At 50.2% G+C, this 16,413-nt stretch overlaps 1 protein-coding gene across 3 annotated transcripts in view; it reads left to right on the top strand.

Annotated features, from left to right (window-relative positions):
- LOC133359698 (cGMP-dependent protein kinase 1-like) overlaps positions 1 to 16,413 on the top strand; it is a 329,349-nt gene that overhangs the window by 248,458 nt on the left and 64,478 nt on the right. Inside the window, exon 2 of one of the 3 annotated variants that reach the window (XM_061578213.1) lies at positions 3,043 to 6,493. The exons of the other annotated variants lie outside the window; for them this stretch is intronic. Coding sequence (XP_061434197.1) covers positions 5,820 to 6,493 — 674 coding nt within the window. The 5' untranslated portion in view covers positions 3,043 to 5,819. The remainder of the gene's footprint in view (positions 1 to 3,042; positions 6,494 to 16,413) is intronic. 3 annotated transcript variants of the gene reach the window in all.

Consider the following 16,413-nt stretch of genomic DNA (forward strand, 5'->3'; position numbering starts at 1 on the left):
GTGTGTTTGTAGTGGTAGGTGTGTGTGTAGTGGTAGGTGTGTTTGTCGTGGTAGTTTTGTGTGTAGGTGTGTGTGTAGTGGTAGTTGTGTATAGTGGTAGATGTGTGTGTAGTGGTAGGTGTGTGTGTAGTGGTAGGTCTGTGTATAGTGGTAGGTGTGTGTGTAGTGGTAGGTGTGTGTAGGTGTGTGTGTCGTGGTAGGTGTGTAGTGGCAGGTGTATAGTGGTAGGTGTGTGTATAGTGGTAGGTGTGTGTAGAGTGGTAGGTGTGTGTGTAGTGGTAGGTGTGTGTGTAGTGGGGTGTGTAGTGGTAGGTGTGTGTGTAGTGGTGTGTGTAGTGATAGGTGTGTAGTGGTAGGTGTGTGTATAGTGGTAGGTGTGTGTAGGTGTGTGTGTAGTTGTGTGTGTAGTGGTAGGTGTGTGTGTAGTGGTGTGTGTAGTGGTGGCCGGGTGTGGTGCTGGCCACCCACCCCCTCATGTGCTACATTGTCGGTAGCTACTCGCTACTAACAGCCACTTGCCCCAACAGTCTGTTACAGGCTACACGGGGGATCTTTGTCTTTGTATGTGTGTATGTATGTATACGCGAGTGTGTATGTATGTGTGTGTCTATATGTGTATGTCTATACGTACAACGTACAGGTAGTCCTCGACTTACGATGGAGATGCGTTACGACGACCCCATCGTAAGTCAAAAATATCGTAAGTCGAAGATGGCCTAGCTTACCCAGGAGTCTTAAAGAATGGTGATAATTTAGCAAAACAGAGCAATTTACAGTACCGTACTGTATAAGCTATATACTGTATGTATTTATTAATTACAATACTGTATTGCACAGTAAAATATCAAGTAAAAACAAACAAGGTAAATTCTTAGCCTACCTATATGAACTGCAATTTAATAGCAAGTTTTTTTTCAGGAAACAATTCTATCTGCTATGAAAACGTTTAACATGCATTGAATGTATCGTATCGTGGTAACCCTAAAATGAAATCGCTAAAGCTACGTATCATACATGCGTTGCGTTTGCCTGCCGCGCGAAATTTAAACTATTTGACAATTTTGTCGTTTCGCTATCGCCATCGTAAGATCTAAATATCGTAATTAGGACCATCGCTACTCGGGGACTATCTGTACTTACGTAAGTGTGTATGTACTTTGAACTTCTTTGGCACCGTGCGTAGCAATTGATTATACGACGTGAACGATAGTCGACGATCCAGCCACACGCGTGCCTCAACACGCTCCACCACTCGACCGGGCATGGCCTAAAGTAATTACGCTAGATTTGATGTTTCAGGTCACCCACTCACTCATCCACTCACCCACCCAGTCACCCACTCACTCACCCAATCACTCATTCGCCTACGCACTCAACAACTCACACACCAAGTCACCCACCCACTTTTTCTCACCTATTCACCCACCCACTCATTCACTCATCCACTCAATCACTGATTCACCGACCCACTCACTAACCCACCACCCACTCACCCACTCACTCACTCACCCACCACTCACCTACTTACTCACCCACTCACTCACTAACTCACCCGCTTACTCACTCACACACCAACTCGTCCAATCACTCACCCACTCGCCAACTCACTCACCTACTCCTCCACTAATTCACTCAACCACCCTTACTCACTCACTCATGCACCACTCATCCACACATCCACTCACTCACCCATACACCCGATGACCCACCCATTCACTCACCCACTTACACTCTCTCACTCACTCACCCATTCACCTACTCACCCACCCACTCACCTACTTGCTCACCCACCCACTCATCCACTCCCCCACTCACTCACGCACTTACCCACCCACTCACTCATTCACCCACCCATCCACCCAATTACCCACCCTTTCACTCGCTCACCCACCCAATCAACGACTCACTCACCCACCCAATCAACGACTCATTCACCTACTAATCTACTTGCTCACCCACCCACTCACGCACTCACGTACTCACCCACTCACTCAGTCACCCACCAGTCACTCACTCACCCACGTATTCACTCAATCGCTCACCCACCCACCCACACACCCACCCACTCATTCAACCACGCACCCACCACTCACTCACTCACCCACCCACCCACCACTCACCCACCCACCCACCACTCACCCATCCATCCACCCACCCACCACTCACTCACCAAATTACCTACTCACTCTCCCACCCACTCACCCACCCACCACTCACTCACCCACTCAGCCACTCACTCACCTACTCACCCACCCACTAACTAAATTACTCATGCACACCCTCTCACACACATCTTAATCACTCACTCACCCACCCACCCACCCACCACTCACTCACCCAATTACCTACTCACTCTCTCACCCACTCACCCACCCGCCACTCACTCACCCACTAAGCCACTCACTCACCTACTCACCCACCCACTAACTAAATTACTCATGCACACCCTCTCACACACATCTCAATCACTCACTCACCCACCCACCCACCCACCACTCACTCACCCACCCCACCCACCCACTCACTTACTCACCCACCCATTCACCTACTCACCCACTTACCCACTTACCCACTCACGCATCCACCCACCCACTCACCCACTCATCCATTCACCCATTAGCTCTCTCACTCTCTCACTCAGTCAGTCACCCATTCACACACCCACTCACCGACTCACTCCCTTCCCAAATAATTCAGTCACCCATCCACTCATTCACTCACTCATTCACTCACTCATTCACTGGTTGAGTGATGAGGTGAGTTGTTGGGCGAGTGACTGCGCCAATCGGTGAGCGCTCATGCGCAACGTGACAATCCCATTTGTTGTGTGGCTGTGTCGGGTGGTGGAGGGGATCTCAGCACATAGATTTTCGGCCAGATCATTGCATTCCGTGGGCCTAACCCTAATGATGTAGATCTCTTGCGTCTCTCTCCTCTCTTTCTCTCTGTCTACATATCCAAAGTAAAATATAATCTACGCATCTGCTAATGAAGCCAGTGTCCAAAATAAATACATCTCTTCACGATATCATTTCCTGACAGAGCCATTAAACCGAAACACTTTGAATCCACGCGGGTTCAACCAGAAGAGCGACGGAAGTGGTGAGGAAGCAAGAAGAAGCGGAAGCGAATTTCGCAATCGACCGCTGGGTGGCCTCCATTTTGGATGTCTACTCTGCCGCCGTCGCCTTCTTCATCCTCTCAGCGGATTTAACGGTGGGGACGGGGGGGGAGAAGCACTGGAGAAGAGAGGAGTGCAGAACTCTCGCAATGGTTTTAGGCAGTGCCTAAGAGGAGCGGACGAGGACGGCAAGCGGAGGTGAAGCGGACGGGAAGCCGGAAAGGGAAGCGAATGGAATCGCAGAAAGGAAGATAGAAGTTGAGCGGAAGCAAGTTGAAGCGCAGTGGAGGAGAGGGGCGGCGGTGTGGGGGGGGGAGCAAAGCCAAAGGGAAGCACAGCAGAGCAGAGATTAGCGATGCAGAGCGAAGCGTCGAGAAGCAAGGTGGAGCAGACTGAAGCATCGAGGAGCACGGTGAAGCGAGCCGGAGCTTAACGAAAGCCGAGGTGGAGGTGGCGGGTTTCTGGAGGCGGCACCGAAAAGGCGACGCGGAATTTACATGAAGCGAAGCATCGGAAAGCGCCGAGAAGTGTTAGGGATCAAAGTGAAGCACAGAGAAGCACAGAGAAGCGTTGAGAAGTATACGGGTGTTAGACACCGCAGAGAAGGCTTAGGGAAGTGCTGGGAAGCATTGGAAAACAATCGGTCGCAACTAAAATCATTAAGGAAGCACACCGAAGCATAGCGGATTGGTACCAAGGGACACAAAGCACACAGAAAGCACCGAGGAAGCAACCGTGAAAGCAGCAGGGAGTTGAGTGAAGCAGGGATGCACATTTGTTGTCGGAAAACTCAGGAGAAGTGACGCACGAAGCACCAGGAAGGAAGCAGCAGGGAAGCAAGGCAAAGGGCCTCAAAGGTAACAGGGTTCAAGGAAAAAGTCCGCTTTGAACCAGGCGACAGGTGGGAACAAACAGCGAGGGCAGTTGGAACACGAGGACAAGAGGAAGGAGGAACGTGCTGTGATGGAACTAAAACACGTGTCTCTTTAACGAAAGGAGCAAATTGGAAACCAAGAGAATTTCTTTAACGAAAGGGGCAGTTGGAACAAAGGCAGTTTATTTAACAAAAGGGTCAGTTGGAACAAAAGGAGTTTCTATAACATAAGGGGCATTGGAACAAAGGCAGTTTATTTAACAAAAGGGGCATTGGAACAAAGGCAGTTTATTTAACAAAAGAGGCAGTTGGAATCAAGGCAGTTCATTTAACAAAAGAGGCAGTTGGAATCAAGGAAGTTTCTTTAACAAAAGGGGCATTGGAACAAAGGCAGTTTATTTAACAAAAGGGGCATTGGAACAAAGGCAGTTTATTTAACAAATAAGGCAGTTAGAATCAAGGCAGTTTCTTCAATGAAAGGGGCAGTTGGAACTTAGCCAGTTCGTTTAAGGGAAGAGGAAGTTGGAACAAAATCAATTTATTTAGCAAAAGGTGGCAGTTGGAAGAAAGCAGTTTTCTTTAACAAAAGGTGGCAGTTGGAACAAAGCGGTTTCTTAAACGAAAGAGACAGTTGGGAACAAAGGCAGTTTTTAAACGAAAGGGACAGTTGTAACGAAGCAGTTTTCTTTAACAAAAGGAGCAATTGGACAGGGGAAACCGTAGAACAAATAAACTGTTGCGAAGAAAAGGAATTTACTTGACAATGGACGGTTGAAACAAATGAGTATTTGGAGCAAGAGCGACAGTTGTAACAAGTCAATTGCTGGAACGAAACTAAAAATATTGAAGCAAGGGTAAACTGTTTGAACAATCTAGCTATCGGAACAAGCAAAACGAATTAACAGTTGGAACGATAGGAAACGCTTGGAACAAGGCACTAGTTCGTAGCAACTGTAAGAATATACCTGTTTGTGCACAGGAATAGATAAGGAAACAACGCGACAGTTTGGAACACGGCAACAGTTGGAACAAGTCAGCAGTTTGAACAAGGTGACTATTCGATGAGAACATTAATTTGGGGGGTTATACGAATCTTCTTCTGGGCTTTTTGTAGCTAAGGAATATTTGGCAGGAAGGTGTCGTTGGAAAAGACGTACAGCTGGAACATTCCAATAGTTTGGAACAAAGTCCGTTTTTGGAACAAGACAACTAACTGTTGGAACACGACGGCCGTTGGAATAAGACAGCCACACTCGTTGTATGAACACAAATATAGGATTTCGACCTTTGTGGGTCTCGTCAGCAAAGTCAGTATATTTTTATAAGCAAGTGAACTGTGGACCGGTTTTTGCACCTTTGCTGGTCTCATCAGTAGTTGCATCAGAGTCAGCCTCATATCGTTTGAGCAGGAGAGTGAACTGAACAACATTTATATGTGTATTCAACCTCTGCGGGTTTCCACCAGCAGCATCGCTCAGTTTTGTTTTAAGCACGCAAAGTCTGTGCCGGTTTAGAACCTTCGTGGGCCTCTCGTCAGCGGCACCAGAGCTGGTGACATCTCGTCCAAGCAGGCAAAAACGAGTAAACTCTGGAGCAGCGTCACCTTAAGTCGGAGCTCATCGGTGAAACCGTGCTCGACCGAGAGAAGCCTATAAACGGCTTCGACCTTCCGTGGGGGGTCTCATCATCACCGTCGTCTTAATTGTCAATCGAAGTCGGTCGGACCTCTTCCAAGCTCGCGGACTCCGTTCCCCTCTCGCGCCGCTCATCGTCGTCGTCGTCGTCGTCGTCATCAGCGTGGTGGAACCGTCACCGTGCTAAGCAATGGGCACCCTGCGCGACCTGCAGTACGCACTCCAGGCCAAGATCGAGGAGCTGAGGCAACGCGACCAGCTCATCGACGAGCTGGAGCTGGAGCTCGACCAAAAGGACGAGCTCATCCAGAAGCTGCGTAACGAGCTCGATAAGTACCGCTCGGTGCTGCTGAGACCCAGCGGGCTCCACCACCATCACCACCATCATCAGCACCAGCAGCAGCAGCATCAACACCCTCATCAGCAGCCTAATCAGCAGCAGCAGCAGCAGCCTCTGCAACATCAGCAGCAGCATGATTGTGAAATTCAAAGTGCAAATCAGCTTCACGATATTCATCAGCTTGATCAGCAGCAACAGCAGCAGCAGCAGCAGATGCTTCTGAAGGATTTGAAGTTGGCTTGTGTTGCTGCTGCTGATGATGATGACGTTGACATTGGCGGTTGTGGCGGCGGTGGTGGCATTATTGGTGACCTTGGTAACATTGGAGGTGGTAGTGGTGGCGGCGGCGGCGGCATTGTTGGTGGAGTGATGGGTGGGACACACGAGAGAGTCGGTGGAGGGAGTGGGGGAGTAGGACATGAGCCTCAGAGGAGCAAGAGGCAGGCCATCTCTGCCGAGCCCACGGCCATCAACGTCCAGGACATCGGAGGAGTCAAGCTGCCGTCGTTCCCCAAGAGCATTGAGTGAGTTTTGTGGTGGCGAGGGTGACGGTGAGTTGGGTGGGTGAGTGACGGCAGCTAGGAGATGTTAACTACATCGCCTGGTATGCAGGAGGTCGTGGGTTCGATCCCGACCATGACGCCTGCTGATATTTATTTGGAGTTTTCATGTTCTACCCGTGGTTGTGTGGATTTTGCTCTGGGTTTTTTTCCTGCCACATTAAGAAATACGCGTTTCGAGTTATTTGGTTGCTGCTTTACATTTTGACGAGTTGATAAGCCATGTCGTAGAGCTTTAACTTGTGATAGCCAGGTCGTTTCTGGCGATCCCGACACTGACGATGCCTGCTGCTGTATATTTGGATTCTGCGTTTCTCTCTCTCCCTGTGGTCACTTGGATTTTTATCCGGGTCCTCTGGTTTTCCCCTCCACATTTAGAATCAGAGAATGTATTCGGACTGGAGAAGGAATCCGATGAGCTATGAACATGATAGTCGTACAAGAACGTGAAAATCATCATGCGTTTTAGAGTATTTGACTGCTACAAATTTTCACTTGATAAGCTGTTTCATTGAGCTATCATTTGTGATTGCCAGATCGCTTCTGAAGAAGATTTCCATAGCTCAGTGGGCTTTCCCTAGTACAAGAAAAACATTGTTTAGTTGTAAATTGTTTAGTTTGAGTGAGTGAATGAGAGGGTGGGTGAGTTGATGGGTCAGTGGCTATTGTAGAGATTAGCGCGCTGCACTAACCAACCCAGCCGCTCATGGCCAATATCGGTTGACGAAAGTCTGAACCAGTTCTGGGCCATCCCTAGATCGACTCAGCCTCAAATGAGAACCTGGTGCAGTGTGTAAAAATTGCCACTAGGGAAACAAAAAGCAACCCAGGCGTGGTGCTGGCCACCCACCTCCTCGTGGTCTGTGCCCGCCTTCATAGGTGCTGCTAATCACCAAGAGCACTTGCCCCAACAGCCATTTAAACCTATAAGGGGGGAATCTTTGTTTTTTTGGTTATTTGGTGGGTGGCTTTGGATGGGTGCGAGGGGCTGTTAACCCTTAAACCTTTAAGTAAATTACCAAATATAACGTGGTAAAGATTCAACTAAGCTCATGCCGGAGGCCCCAGGGGGACAGGCGTCTATGACGTCTCCTGGCCATTCCCCATTTGGCAGAGCCAGGAGGCTGACCCTGTACCATCGGGCTTTCTCCAGAAACATCAGGAAACCACTGCAAATGGTCAGGTGGAATGTTCGAACGCTCACTGCATACGAGAGGCTGCTATTCCTCTGTCGGGAACTGGACTGGTACCGCATAGACCTTTGTCCAATACAGGATGTCTGATGGACTTGTTCTCATGTGTATGTTTATAGGAGAGGCTGCCATTCCTCTGTCCGGAGCTGGACTGGTACCTCACAGACCTTAATCGAATATAGGAGGTCTAAATGACTTTTTCTGGTGTGTGTGTAGAGGAGAGGGTGGTATTCCTCTGTCGGGAGCTTGACAGGTACTGACTGGAACTCTGTGGAATACAGGAGGTCCGGTGGACTGGTTTTCATTCCAGTTGTTAGCGCACGGGGGTTGGCAGTCCTGCTCCACTCGGGGCAGGAAATTGGGAGAGAAAAAAAATCGAGGGAGGGTGGTGTGGGAGCGAGGAGGAGAGGTGTGAGAAGCTGCGAGTCTTGAGGCTTATTGTGGGCTTGCCTCCCTATCAACCGGAGATGAGGAATGGCGGTGGTGGTTTGCTTAAGCCCCACTCAAGATGAACATCAGTGGTGGGATTCAGGCAAGGCTTATGAGTCAGATGCCTTCTATGGCCTCCTGTCACAGGCGCTTGCAAAATTGACCCCTCGGGATATAGCCATCCTGTTGGGTGACTTTAATTCCCGAGTGGGGTCATGACGCAGGCACCTGGGATGGAGTGATTGGAAGGCATGGCCCAGTTCTTCTATACAGCCCGTGGGCTTGCGATTACCAACCACGGGTGTTCCGGCATCGGCGCATCATCCACACAACATCATGGATGCACGCCCCGGTGGTCCAAGCAAGCGCATCTGCTGGACTATATATCGTGATGGACGGGTCAAATATTGGGGTGACCCCACCTGACCGATTGCCGCACCACCCACTGAGCCGATAATGCCGTTTGGGGTGCCGCAGTGGCTAGGAAATATAAACTACCTCACCCGGTATATAGGAGGTCGTGTGTTTCATCCGGATCCTGTGCGTGTCTCTCAATCTCTCTCCCGTGGTCACGTTGATTTTTCTCGAGGCCCTCAGGGTCCCCCCCCCCCCCGACACATTTAAAATCGACGTCTCTACTCATTGAGAGTGATTTGGCTGGCTGCCAGAAGTTCCCACGCGATGACGATGATTAGCCACTTGGTTGAGTTGCTATCGTCTGCGATTGGCCAGATCGCTTCTGAAAAAGAGCCACGTAGCTCAATGGGGCCTCACCTGTTAAAATACAAAAAAAAACGGGGTTTACAAAAAAAACGTGGTTTACAAAAAAAACCGTGGTTTACAAAAAAACGTGGTTTACAAAAAAACGTGGTTTACAAAAAACCGTGGTTTAAAAAAAAAACCGTGGTTTACAAAAAAAACCGTGGTTTACAAAAAAACGTGGTTTACAAAAAAAAACGTGGTTTAAAAAAAAACATGGTTTACAAAAAAAACGTGGTTTACAAAAAAAACGTGGTTTACAAAAAAAACGTGGTTTACAAAAAAAACGTGATTTACAAAAAAACGTGGTTTACAAAAAAAACGTGGTTTACAAAAAAAACGTGGTTTACAAAAAAACATGGTTTACAAAAAAACATGGTTTACAAAAAAAACAACTTACGCCCACTAATCAGATGCCGGTGCCTCTCTATGAACGTTCTGTCCCTGGGTTCTGGCTGAAGTGACTTCTCTGGGGAGAATCGAGGAGTCATCCCCGTTGAGTCACCTTTTAACGACCCTCAGCCCAGAGAGCAATCCTCGAGGCGAGGTGCGGGGGGTGAGGGTGGTTGATCCTTGCCAGAACTTTGCTGCGCATCAAAGGTTGGAGAAAAGCAGCCGGCCACTCCTCCCTGTGGGTGCAATGGAGCCGTGCCGGCTGATGTGGAGGGATGCGTCGAAGTGTGATCCGGAGTCTAAAACCAATCTATAAACATGTTTTTTTTTCATTTCAAAACTTAACTTTGTTTTATTTTACCACGTAAGGCCCTCCACTGAGCTATATGGTTGCTATTTTCTTAAGAAGCGACCTGACTATCACAAATGATAGCCCAACGAAGTTGGCTCATCACCATCATCACGTGGATACTCGAAACGCGTGACGTTGATGCTAAATGTGGAGGGAAAACCCGGAGGACCCAGGAAAAAAAATCCACGCGACCACGGGGGGAGAGAGACACCACAAACTCCCCCAAATATACAGGTGCCAGGGCTGGGATCAAACCCACGACCTGTTGTATACCAGGCGAGGTAGTTAACCTTCTTGCGAGAGAGGCGTGGGTTAGAGCATGTGCATGTGGGGTGTGTTGGGCAGCGGTAGAGTAGCGGTTCTTTTTTTTCTCCATGTCTCTGATCCCAACCTCTACACGGGTTTTTTCCCCAACATTCTGCACAGGCCACCGCATCTGGTGTTGGCATCTGCCAAATCTTGAGGAGCGGTGGGGCAGAAGTTACCACCGCAGAGACCCGAGTTTGATTCCCGCTCACGGCCAACGGGGGGAGGGGGCGGTAGTGTAGTGGTTAGCGTGCTGCACTACCAACTCGACGATCCCAGTTCGATTCCCGCCCAATAATAATTAGAATAATTTTCATTTGGACCGATCTCAACCGGTCCTGGGCCTCCCCTCGGTCGACTCCGCCTCAAATGAGTACTTCGTGCGTCAAAACAGCCCTACTGGAGAAACAAAGGCGGCTGGGTGTAGTGTTGGTCACCCCCCCCCCCCCTCGTGTGCCGTACCAGCTTTCATAGGTGCTCGTTAACAGCACTTGCTCCAACAGTCTGTTACAGTCACAATATAGTTTTTTTTTGGGTTAGATCGCGTAAATATATAAATGTTGTGTCGTTAAACCCGCCAACACCCGACACAGCCAATTTGTAAGGTTTATTGTCACGTAAACAGAACGTGTGAATAATATTGGTCGCGAACGCCTGCTACGTGTTAAATCTCCATTTTCGTCTTCCTCTTCATCCTCTGTTCCCGATCCATCTCTCTCTGTATCTCTCTCCATGTCTCTCCCTTCCCATCCCTCACGCCCCTCTCGACCATTTATATATCTCTCTCTCCATCCCACTGTTATAAAACTACAAACTTTTTTTTATATTTTACCAGGTAAGGGCTCTGTAGTAGATCTTTTTCACAAGCGACCCGGCCATCGCAAACGATAGTCCAATGAAGTGGCTGATATCATCATCACGTGGAAATGTATATCAGCAGGCAAATAACTATCGAACGCGTGATTCTAAATGTGGAGGAGATAAACCGGAGGACTCGAAGAAAAATCCATGATGGGAAGGATCGAACCCACGACCTCCTGTATACCAGGCGAGGTAGTTAACATCTACACTTACCGCCATGCCCTGATCTCAACTCTCTCTCTATCTATCTGTATCTCTTTTTGTATTGCTGTATGTACCTCTAATCTGCATCTATCTCTGTATCTTTTTGTATCTCTCTATGTATCTCTCGGTATCTCTGTGTATATCTCTCTTTATATATCTTTGTATATATCTCTGTATCTCTCTCTGTATCTCTATGTGTGTATATCTCTCTGTATCTCTCTCTCTGTACCTCTCTCCCATGCATGTTGGGAGGAGGGTGTGTCTCTCCGTGCTCCTAGAGATTACCTGCCAGTGAGGGCCTAGTTTCCTAGCCTCGCTTGACGCAGTTTTTTGCACTTTTCAACGCCCTCTTTCAATCTCCGAGCACCACCGAGTGCTCAGCTTCTATCCTCAACCTCTGCGAGTGCCTCCAACAATACAGGATCATGCTGTCTCCCACCTCTGCATCTCTTTCTCCTCTCAACACACTCGTTACTCGGCAAGCCTGCGGCCTGCTCACAGCCCTAGCGCCCACCGCCGTTCCTCCCCCCTCTGTTCAGGGGCGGTTTCTTCATTAGGGCGATTGGGCGACGCACCACCAATGTCATTCAACCACAGAGTCACGCTAGCCGTCACTGCAGCCTCTGGATATAGTCCAATCAGCGTCATGCTACGTTCTGTGGAGTACCGCCTCTTTTTGGGCGATTTCCCTCCAGCTGAGAATCGCCCCGAGTGGTCCCATAGACTTACATTCAAAGATGTTTTTTTTCGACCGGGGGGCGCTGCAATGCATTCTCTATGGCTTCCGGGAGGGCTCGCCCTAACGTGCTTACGTCATCATACGTGCTTACGTCATCATACGTAAGCACGTTTCATCCAACAATATAATTTGTGGCCACCTAGTGGAATCTTTAATAAAATAAACTTGAGTGGTTTGTTTTAATAGTGAGTATAGAAACAAACAAGATGTATTGTAAGAGTCACTTTATTTTTCATTAATATTAAAGAAGTGAAGTTGCCTTTACATGCTTAAGCTGTTAATTTATCCATTGCATGGTGGACCTTATCCTTATCAATCATCCAGACATTTGCCCCCCCCCCTGAGAGATTTTGCAGGAGCCGCCACTGCCTCTGTTACATCATTCTTATTTTTCTGCTTTACTGCCAACATTAAAATCGCTCCTCTTTCTCACTGCTCTCCTCTCTGCTCATTTCTCGCCCTCTCCTTTCAGCACTGCTGCTCCCCTGTCCCTGCAGCACCCATCACGCTGCGGGACACTCGTGGTAACACCTTTCACTGCCCACGCTCTCTCCTGACGCCACCCTGCGCTCCCCCGACCCCACTTTTCTTTTCCATCCACCTCTTCTTGTCTTGTTCTCTCCTTTCATTCGTGCAGCTAACGTATATATATTTAGGTACTTTATTTATTTGGGAAAATTATTTATTTAGTTACAATTCCACGCCACGCTACGCCGGAGGTTCCTCTCTCTCCTCAAATCCCCCAACATGGACTGTTCTTCTTCTTGGTTCTTTCGGTAAAGTCACGTAGAAGGGAAATAATAAAATAATAAAAATAAAACATAATAAAATAATTCTCACAACGTTTCGGCCACAACGCAAGCAGCCGTCCTCAGGTGAAGACCAGGTCTGACTTTACCGAAAGAACCAAGAAGATGAATCCCTGCAGTCACGAAAGCTTTAAATCGAATGGTTCTGCTTCCCGCCTCCTGAGATAAAGGTGGACGACGTGATATAAGCCGCTGGACAGTGTGTGGGGAAGCGGAACGTCATCGCCGCGACTCCCATGAACCGTGGCCACGTGGTCCTCTTCTTCAATGCAGAGATGGTAGCGCGTGTCATCGCCACGGGGCTCACCTTCAAGGGGGAGATATTTGTGCAATGCACACTTCTCTCCTCCCCTGCCCGAAAGTGCTCATCTACAAATACCACCTTTTCTCAAAACTGCCGACCTACAATGAGAGCTCTAGCGGTTCGGCAAATTTGTGTCCCGCATCATTATGCTGCCCTTGCACACACGGGACCCAGAAATGGCACACGTCTTGTCGTTTAAGCGACGAACTTTTATGATTTTAAACGCCAACAACATGGAACTTAACGTGAACTTTAAGTACACGTCGGAAGGCTACGCCTACACCGTGTACGTCTCCACCACGTTTCCACGCTGCTACGTGTGCGGTGGCTTTGGCCATGCCCGTGCAAACTGCACGGGCAAACCAAAAAGAAAAAACGCGCAGCCTGCAACAAACATCACGCAGCAGAAACAGTGCCAACAGCAGCAGCGCCAGCAGCAGCAGCGCCAGCAGCAGCAGCCACCACAGTCTTAACAGCGCCGGCAGAAGCAGCAGCTGCAGCCGCAGCCTGCGCAGTGGCAGCAGCTGCAACAGCAGCAGCAGCTGTAGCCACCGCAGCCTCAGCAGCAGCAGCAGCATGCACGAGTGCCAGCTGTTGCAGCAGCACGATGCTGACTCGGCGGCCGGTCGCGCAAAGCCGCCCACCGACGACGAGGATGGCGAGGGCTTCACCCTCGTCACCTCCCGCAAGTGCAGGGTAAAGCCCGGCCACGGCGGAGGAGGCCACGCGACCCCAAACCTTAAGCGCTCGGCCACCGTCGATCACGAGCCCTACCCAAAAGTCGCAGAGCAGGACGAGCAACGCCCCCCCCCCCCCCGCGAGCATTGTAGGGGGTGAATATGAAGACATGCTCGATGGCGACCCACCTGAGGACAGCACGGTGGGACAAGTGCCGACAACACCCCCACAGCCAACACCACACGCCGCCTCAGCATCCTCAGGGCAAGAGGAACCATTAGCCGGTGCGGTGCCTAACGGCGCCTTGCTGCAGGAAGGCCACGAAGGCCAGCTCACCTCACCTGAAGGGAAAGCAAAAGAACCTCCACTACCAGAGGGCAGCCACATTCTTCACGATGGGGCCCTGCCATCACCAACGTCAAACGAGGTTTCTGCCGAGTCACAGTTTGACGAGCTCGAGGATTTGGACGACGAGGTGTCGGAGACTGAAGGAGAGGACAACGTGAGTGACTCAGCTACTCACAAGTCAACAGCGAATGCAATTACTTACCTGGGGACATCCACAGCTTTCTCAGGAAAACTTTCAGGAAGCGTCAAGATAGGGTCGGGGCCGTTTTCCTTGACCTCACCGCTTTCCTCAAAGCGTCCCAACAAATTTTCCGCAACAGCAACAGGTTTGGTTTCTTGACTTAGGAATGCTACCGCCTAAAAGCGTTCATGCACAAAGGGAAGAAGGAGCTTACTATTGTTAACACAACCACCACCACACAACTACATGATGGCTTCATCTATTAAGGTTGCTAGTCTGAACTGTAATAGCGCTCGCAGTGACAAGAGGTGGGACCAGATCTGCCGCTTTGTTAGGGAACACAAAGCAGATGTAACTCTCCTCCAGGAAACTCACCTCAACACCACTCTGGAGGCCCAACGCCAGCCTTTTCTAGGCGGCTGGGCCTTCTTCAGCCATGCCGAGGACCACCTCGCCGCCGTGGCGAGTGTGCTCAGTTCGCAGTTTGCACCAGAGAATGTCTCCTTCAAAGAAATCGTCAAAGGTCTCTTGATTTCTGTCGAATTCGTCCTGAATAAATCCTGCCTCAGGTGCTTTAACGTGTACGTGCCGAGCAAGGCCCCCGAGAGGAAGCTCTTCTTTGGTGTGCTGCGGGATGCACTCGCGACAAACGACGTGGACGACGTGCTCACAGTCGTGGGGGGAGACTTCAACTGCACCCTCGACCCAGCTCTCGACCGCAACACCGCCGCTAGCCGACCTCGTGCGGAGACTGGATTTGCATGACGTGTGGTGACTACAGCATCCAGCCCAGTGGCAGTACTCTTGGTGCCGCTATGGCTCTCAAGGCAGGATAAGCCTTGCCAGGCTCGACCAATTGTACGTCAACACCAGCAGCGTTAACCTGCTCGGGGACAGTAAAATTGCACCCTCTGGTTTTTCCGATCACCACCTGGTCTCTGTGCTGCTGCGAATTCCCAGAGCAGAGCAGCAAAGCGCCTACTGGAGACTCAACGTACAGCTCCTTGATGACACCAACTTCAGAGAAACCTTCAAAGCCTTTTGGGCTCAGTGGCTGCCTGCCAAAGGAAGCTTCAGCTCCCACCAGCTATATTGGGACAAGACAAAGGCGCAGGTCAGGGCTCTCTGTCAACAGTTCATGAGCCAGCACGCCGCCGCCATGAACGAGGTGGTGCGCCAACTGCAGAACGAGCTGCTAGCACTAGAGGCAGAGCTGAGCTCATCCCATGGCACACAGCAGGGTGAGATGCTACTGGAGAAGCAGTGGCTTTTCAGGTCCATCACGGACGAGCAGGCACATCGTGCTTTTGTGTGCAAAAAGATGCAGCACCTGTCGCAGATGGACTCTCCCTCTAAGTTTTTCTTCCGCCTAAACAAAGCACCGGCCAACACCACACAAATTTCCAGTTTGCGAACCACAGATGGACAAACAGCAACATCTGAGAGCGAGATCGCCATGACCGCTACGGATTTCTACTCACAACTCTTTGCCACCGAAACTATACACGACGAGGCTGTCCAGGAGCTACTGGACGGGAACCCTACCTTAGGAGTCCCCGGGCGGGATCGTCTGGACAGCCCCGTCACTCTGCAGGAGCTCCACACCGCTGTGAAAGGGCTCGCAGCTGGTAAAGTCTCAGGAATTGACGGCCTGCCGGTTGAGTTTTATGCGGCCTTCTGGGATGAGCTTGGCCCTCCACTACTACAATTGTTGACGGAGAGCCTGCAGAAGGGTGCACTCTCACAGAGCTGCAGGAGAGCGGTGGTCTCACTGCTACCCGGGGGACCTGCGCCTCGTCGAGAATTGGCGACCCATGTCCCTCTTGTTGCGCTGACTACAAAATCTTTTCCAAGTTGCTGGCAAACCGTCTCAAGACAGTGCTGGGTCAGCTGATCCTGCCGAAACAGTCGTATTGCATCCCCGGACGGTGCATATACGACAACATCGGTATGGTCAGAGACATAATCTCCCTTGCAGAAGCGCACAACATGGACTTAGGCCTCCTCTTCTTGGATCAGGAGAAGGCCTTTGACAGGGTGAGCCACGAGTACTTGGACAAACTCCTAACATCGCTCGGCTTCGGCCAGGCCTTCATCTCGCACGTCAGGCTCCTGTACACGGGCACATCCAGCCTCTTGAAGATAAACCAGCGGCTCGGCGCACCTTTCCCTGTGATTAGGGGGGTCAGACAGGGATGCCCCCTCTCAGGGCTGCTGTACATCCTGTCCATTGAGCCACTGCTACGCCGCCTGAGACGAAATCTGTCTGGCCTCAAAGTTCCAGGACCTGAGAACGCGGTCGTCAAGCTCTCAGTTTACACAGACGAC

The sequence above is a fragment of the Lethenteron reissneri genome, chromosome 65, assembly GCF_015708825.2.
Source record: "Lethenteron reissneri isolate LAM-NWPU_2019-01 chromosome 65, ASM1570882v1, whole genome shotgun sequence".
Lineage (NCBI taxonomy): Eukaryota > Metazoa > Chordata > Hyperoartia > Petromyzontiformes > Petromyzontidae > Lethenteron > Lethenteron reissneri.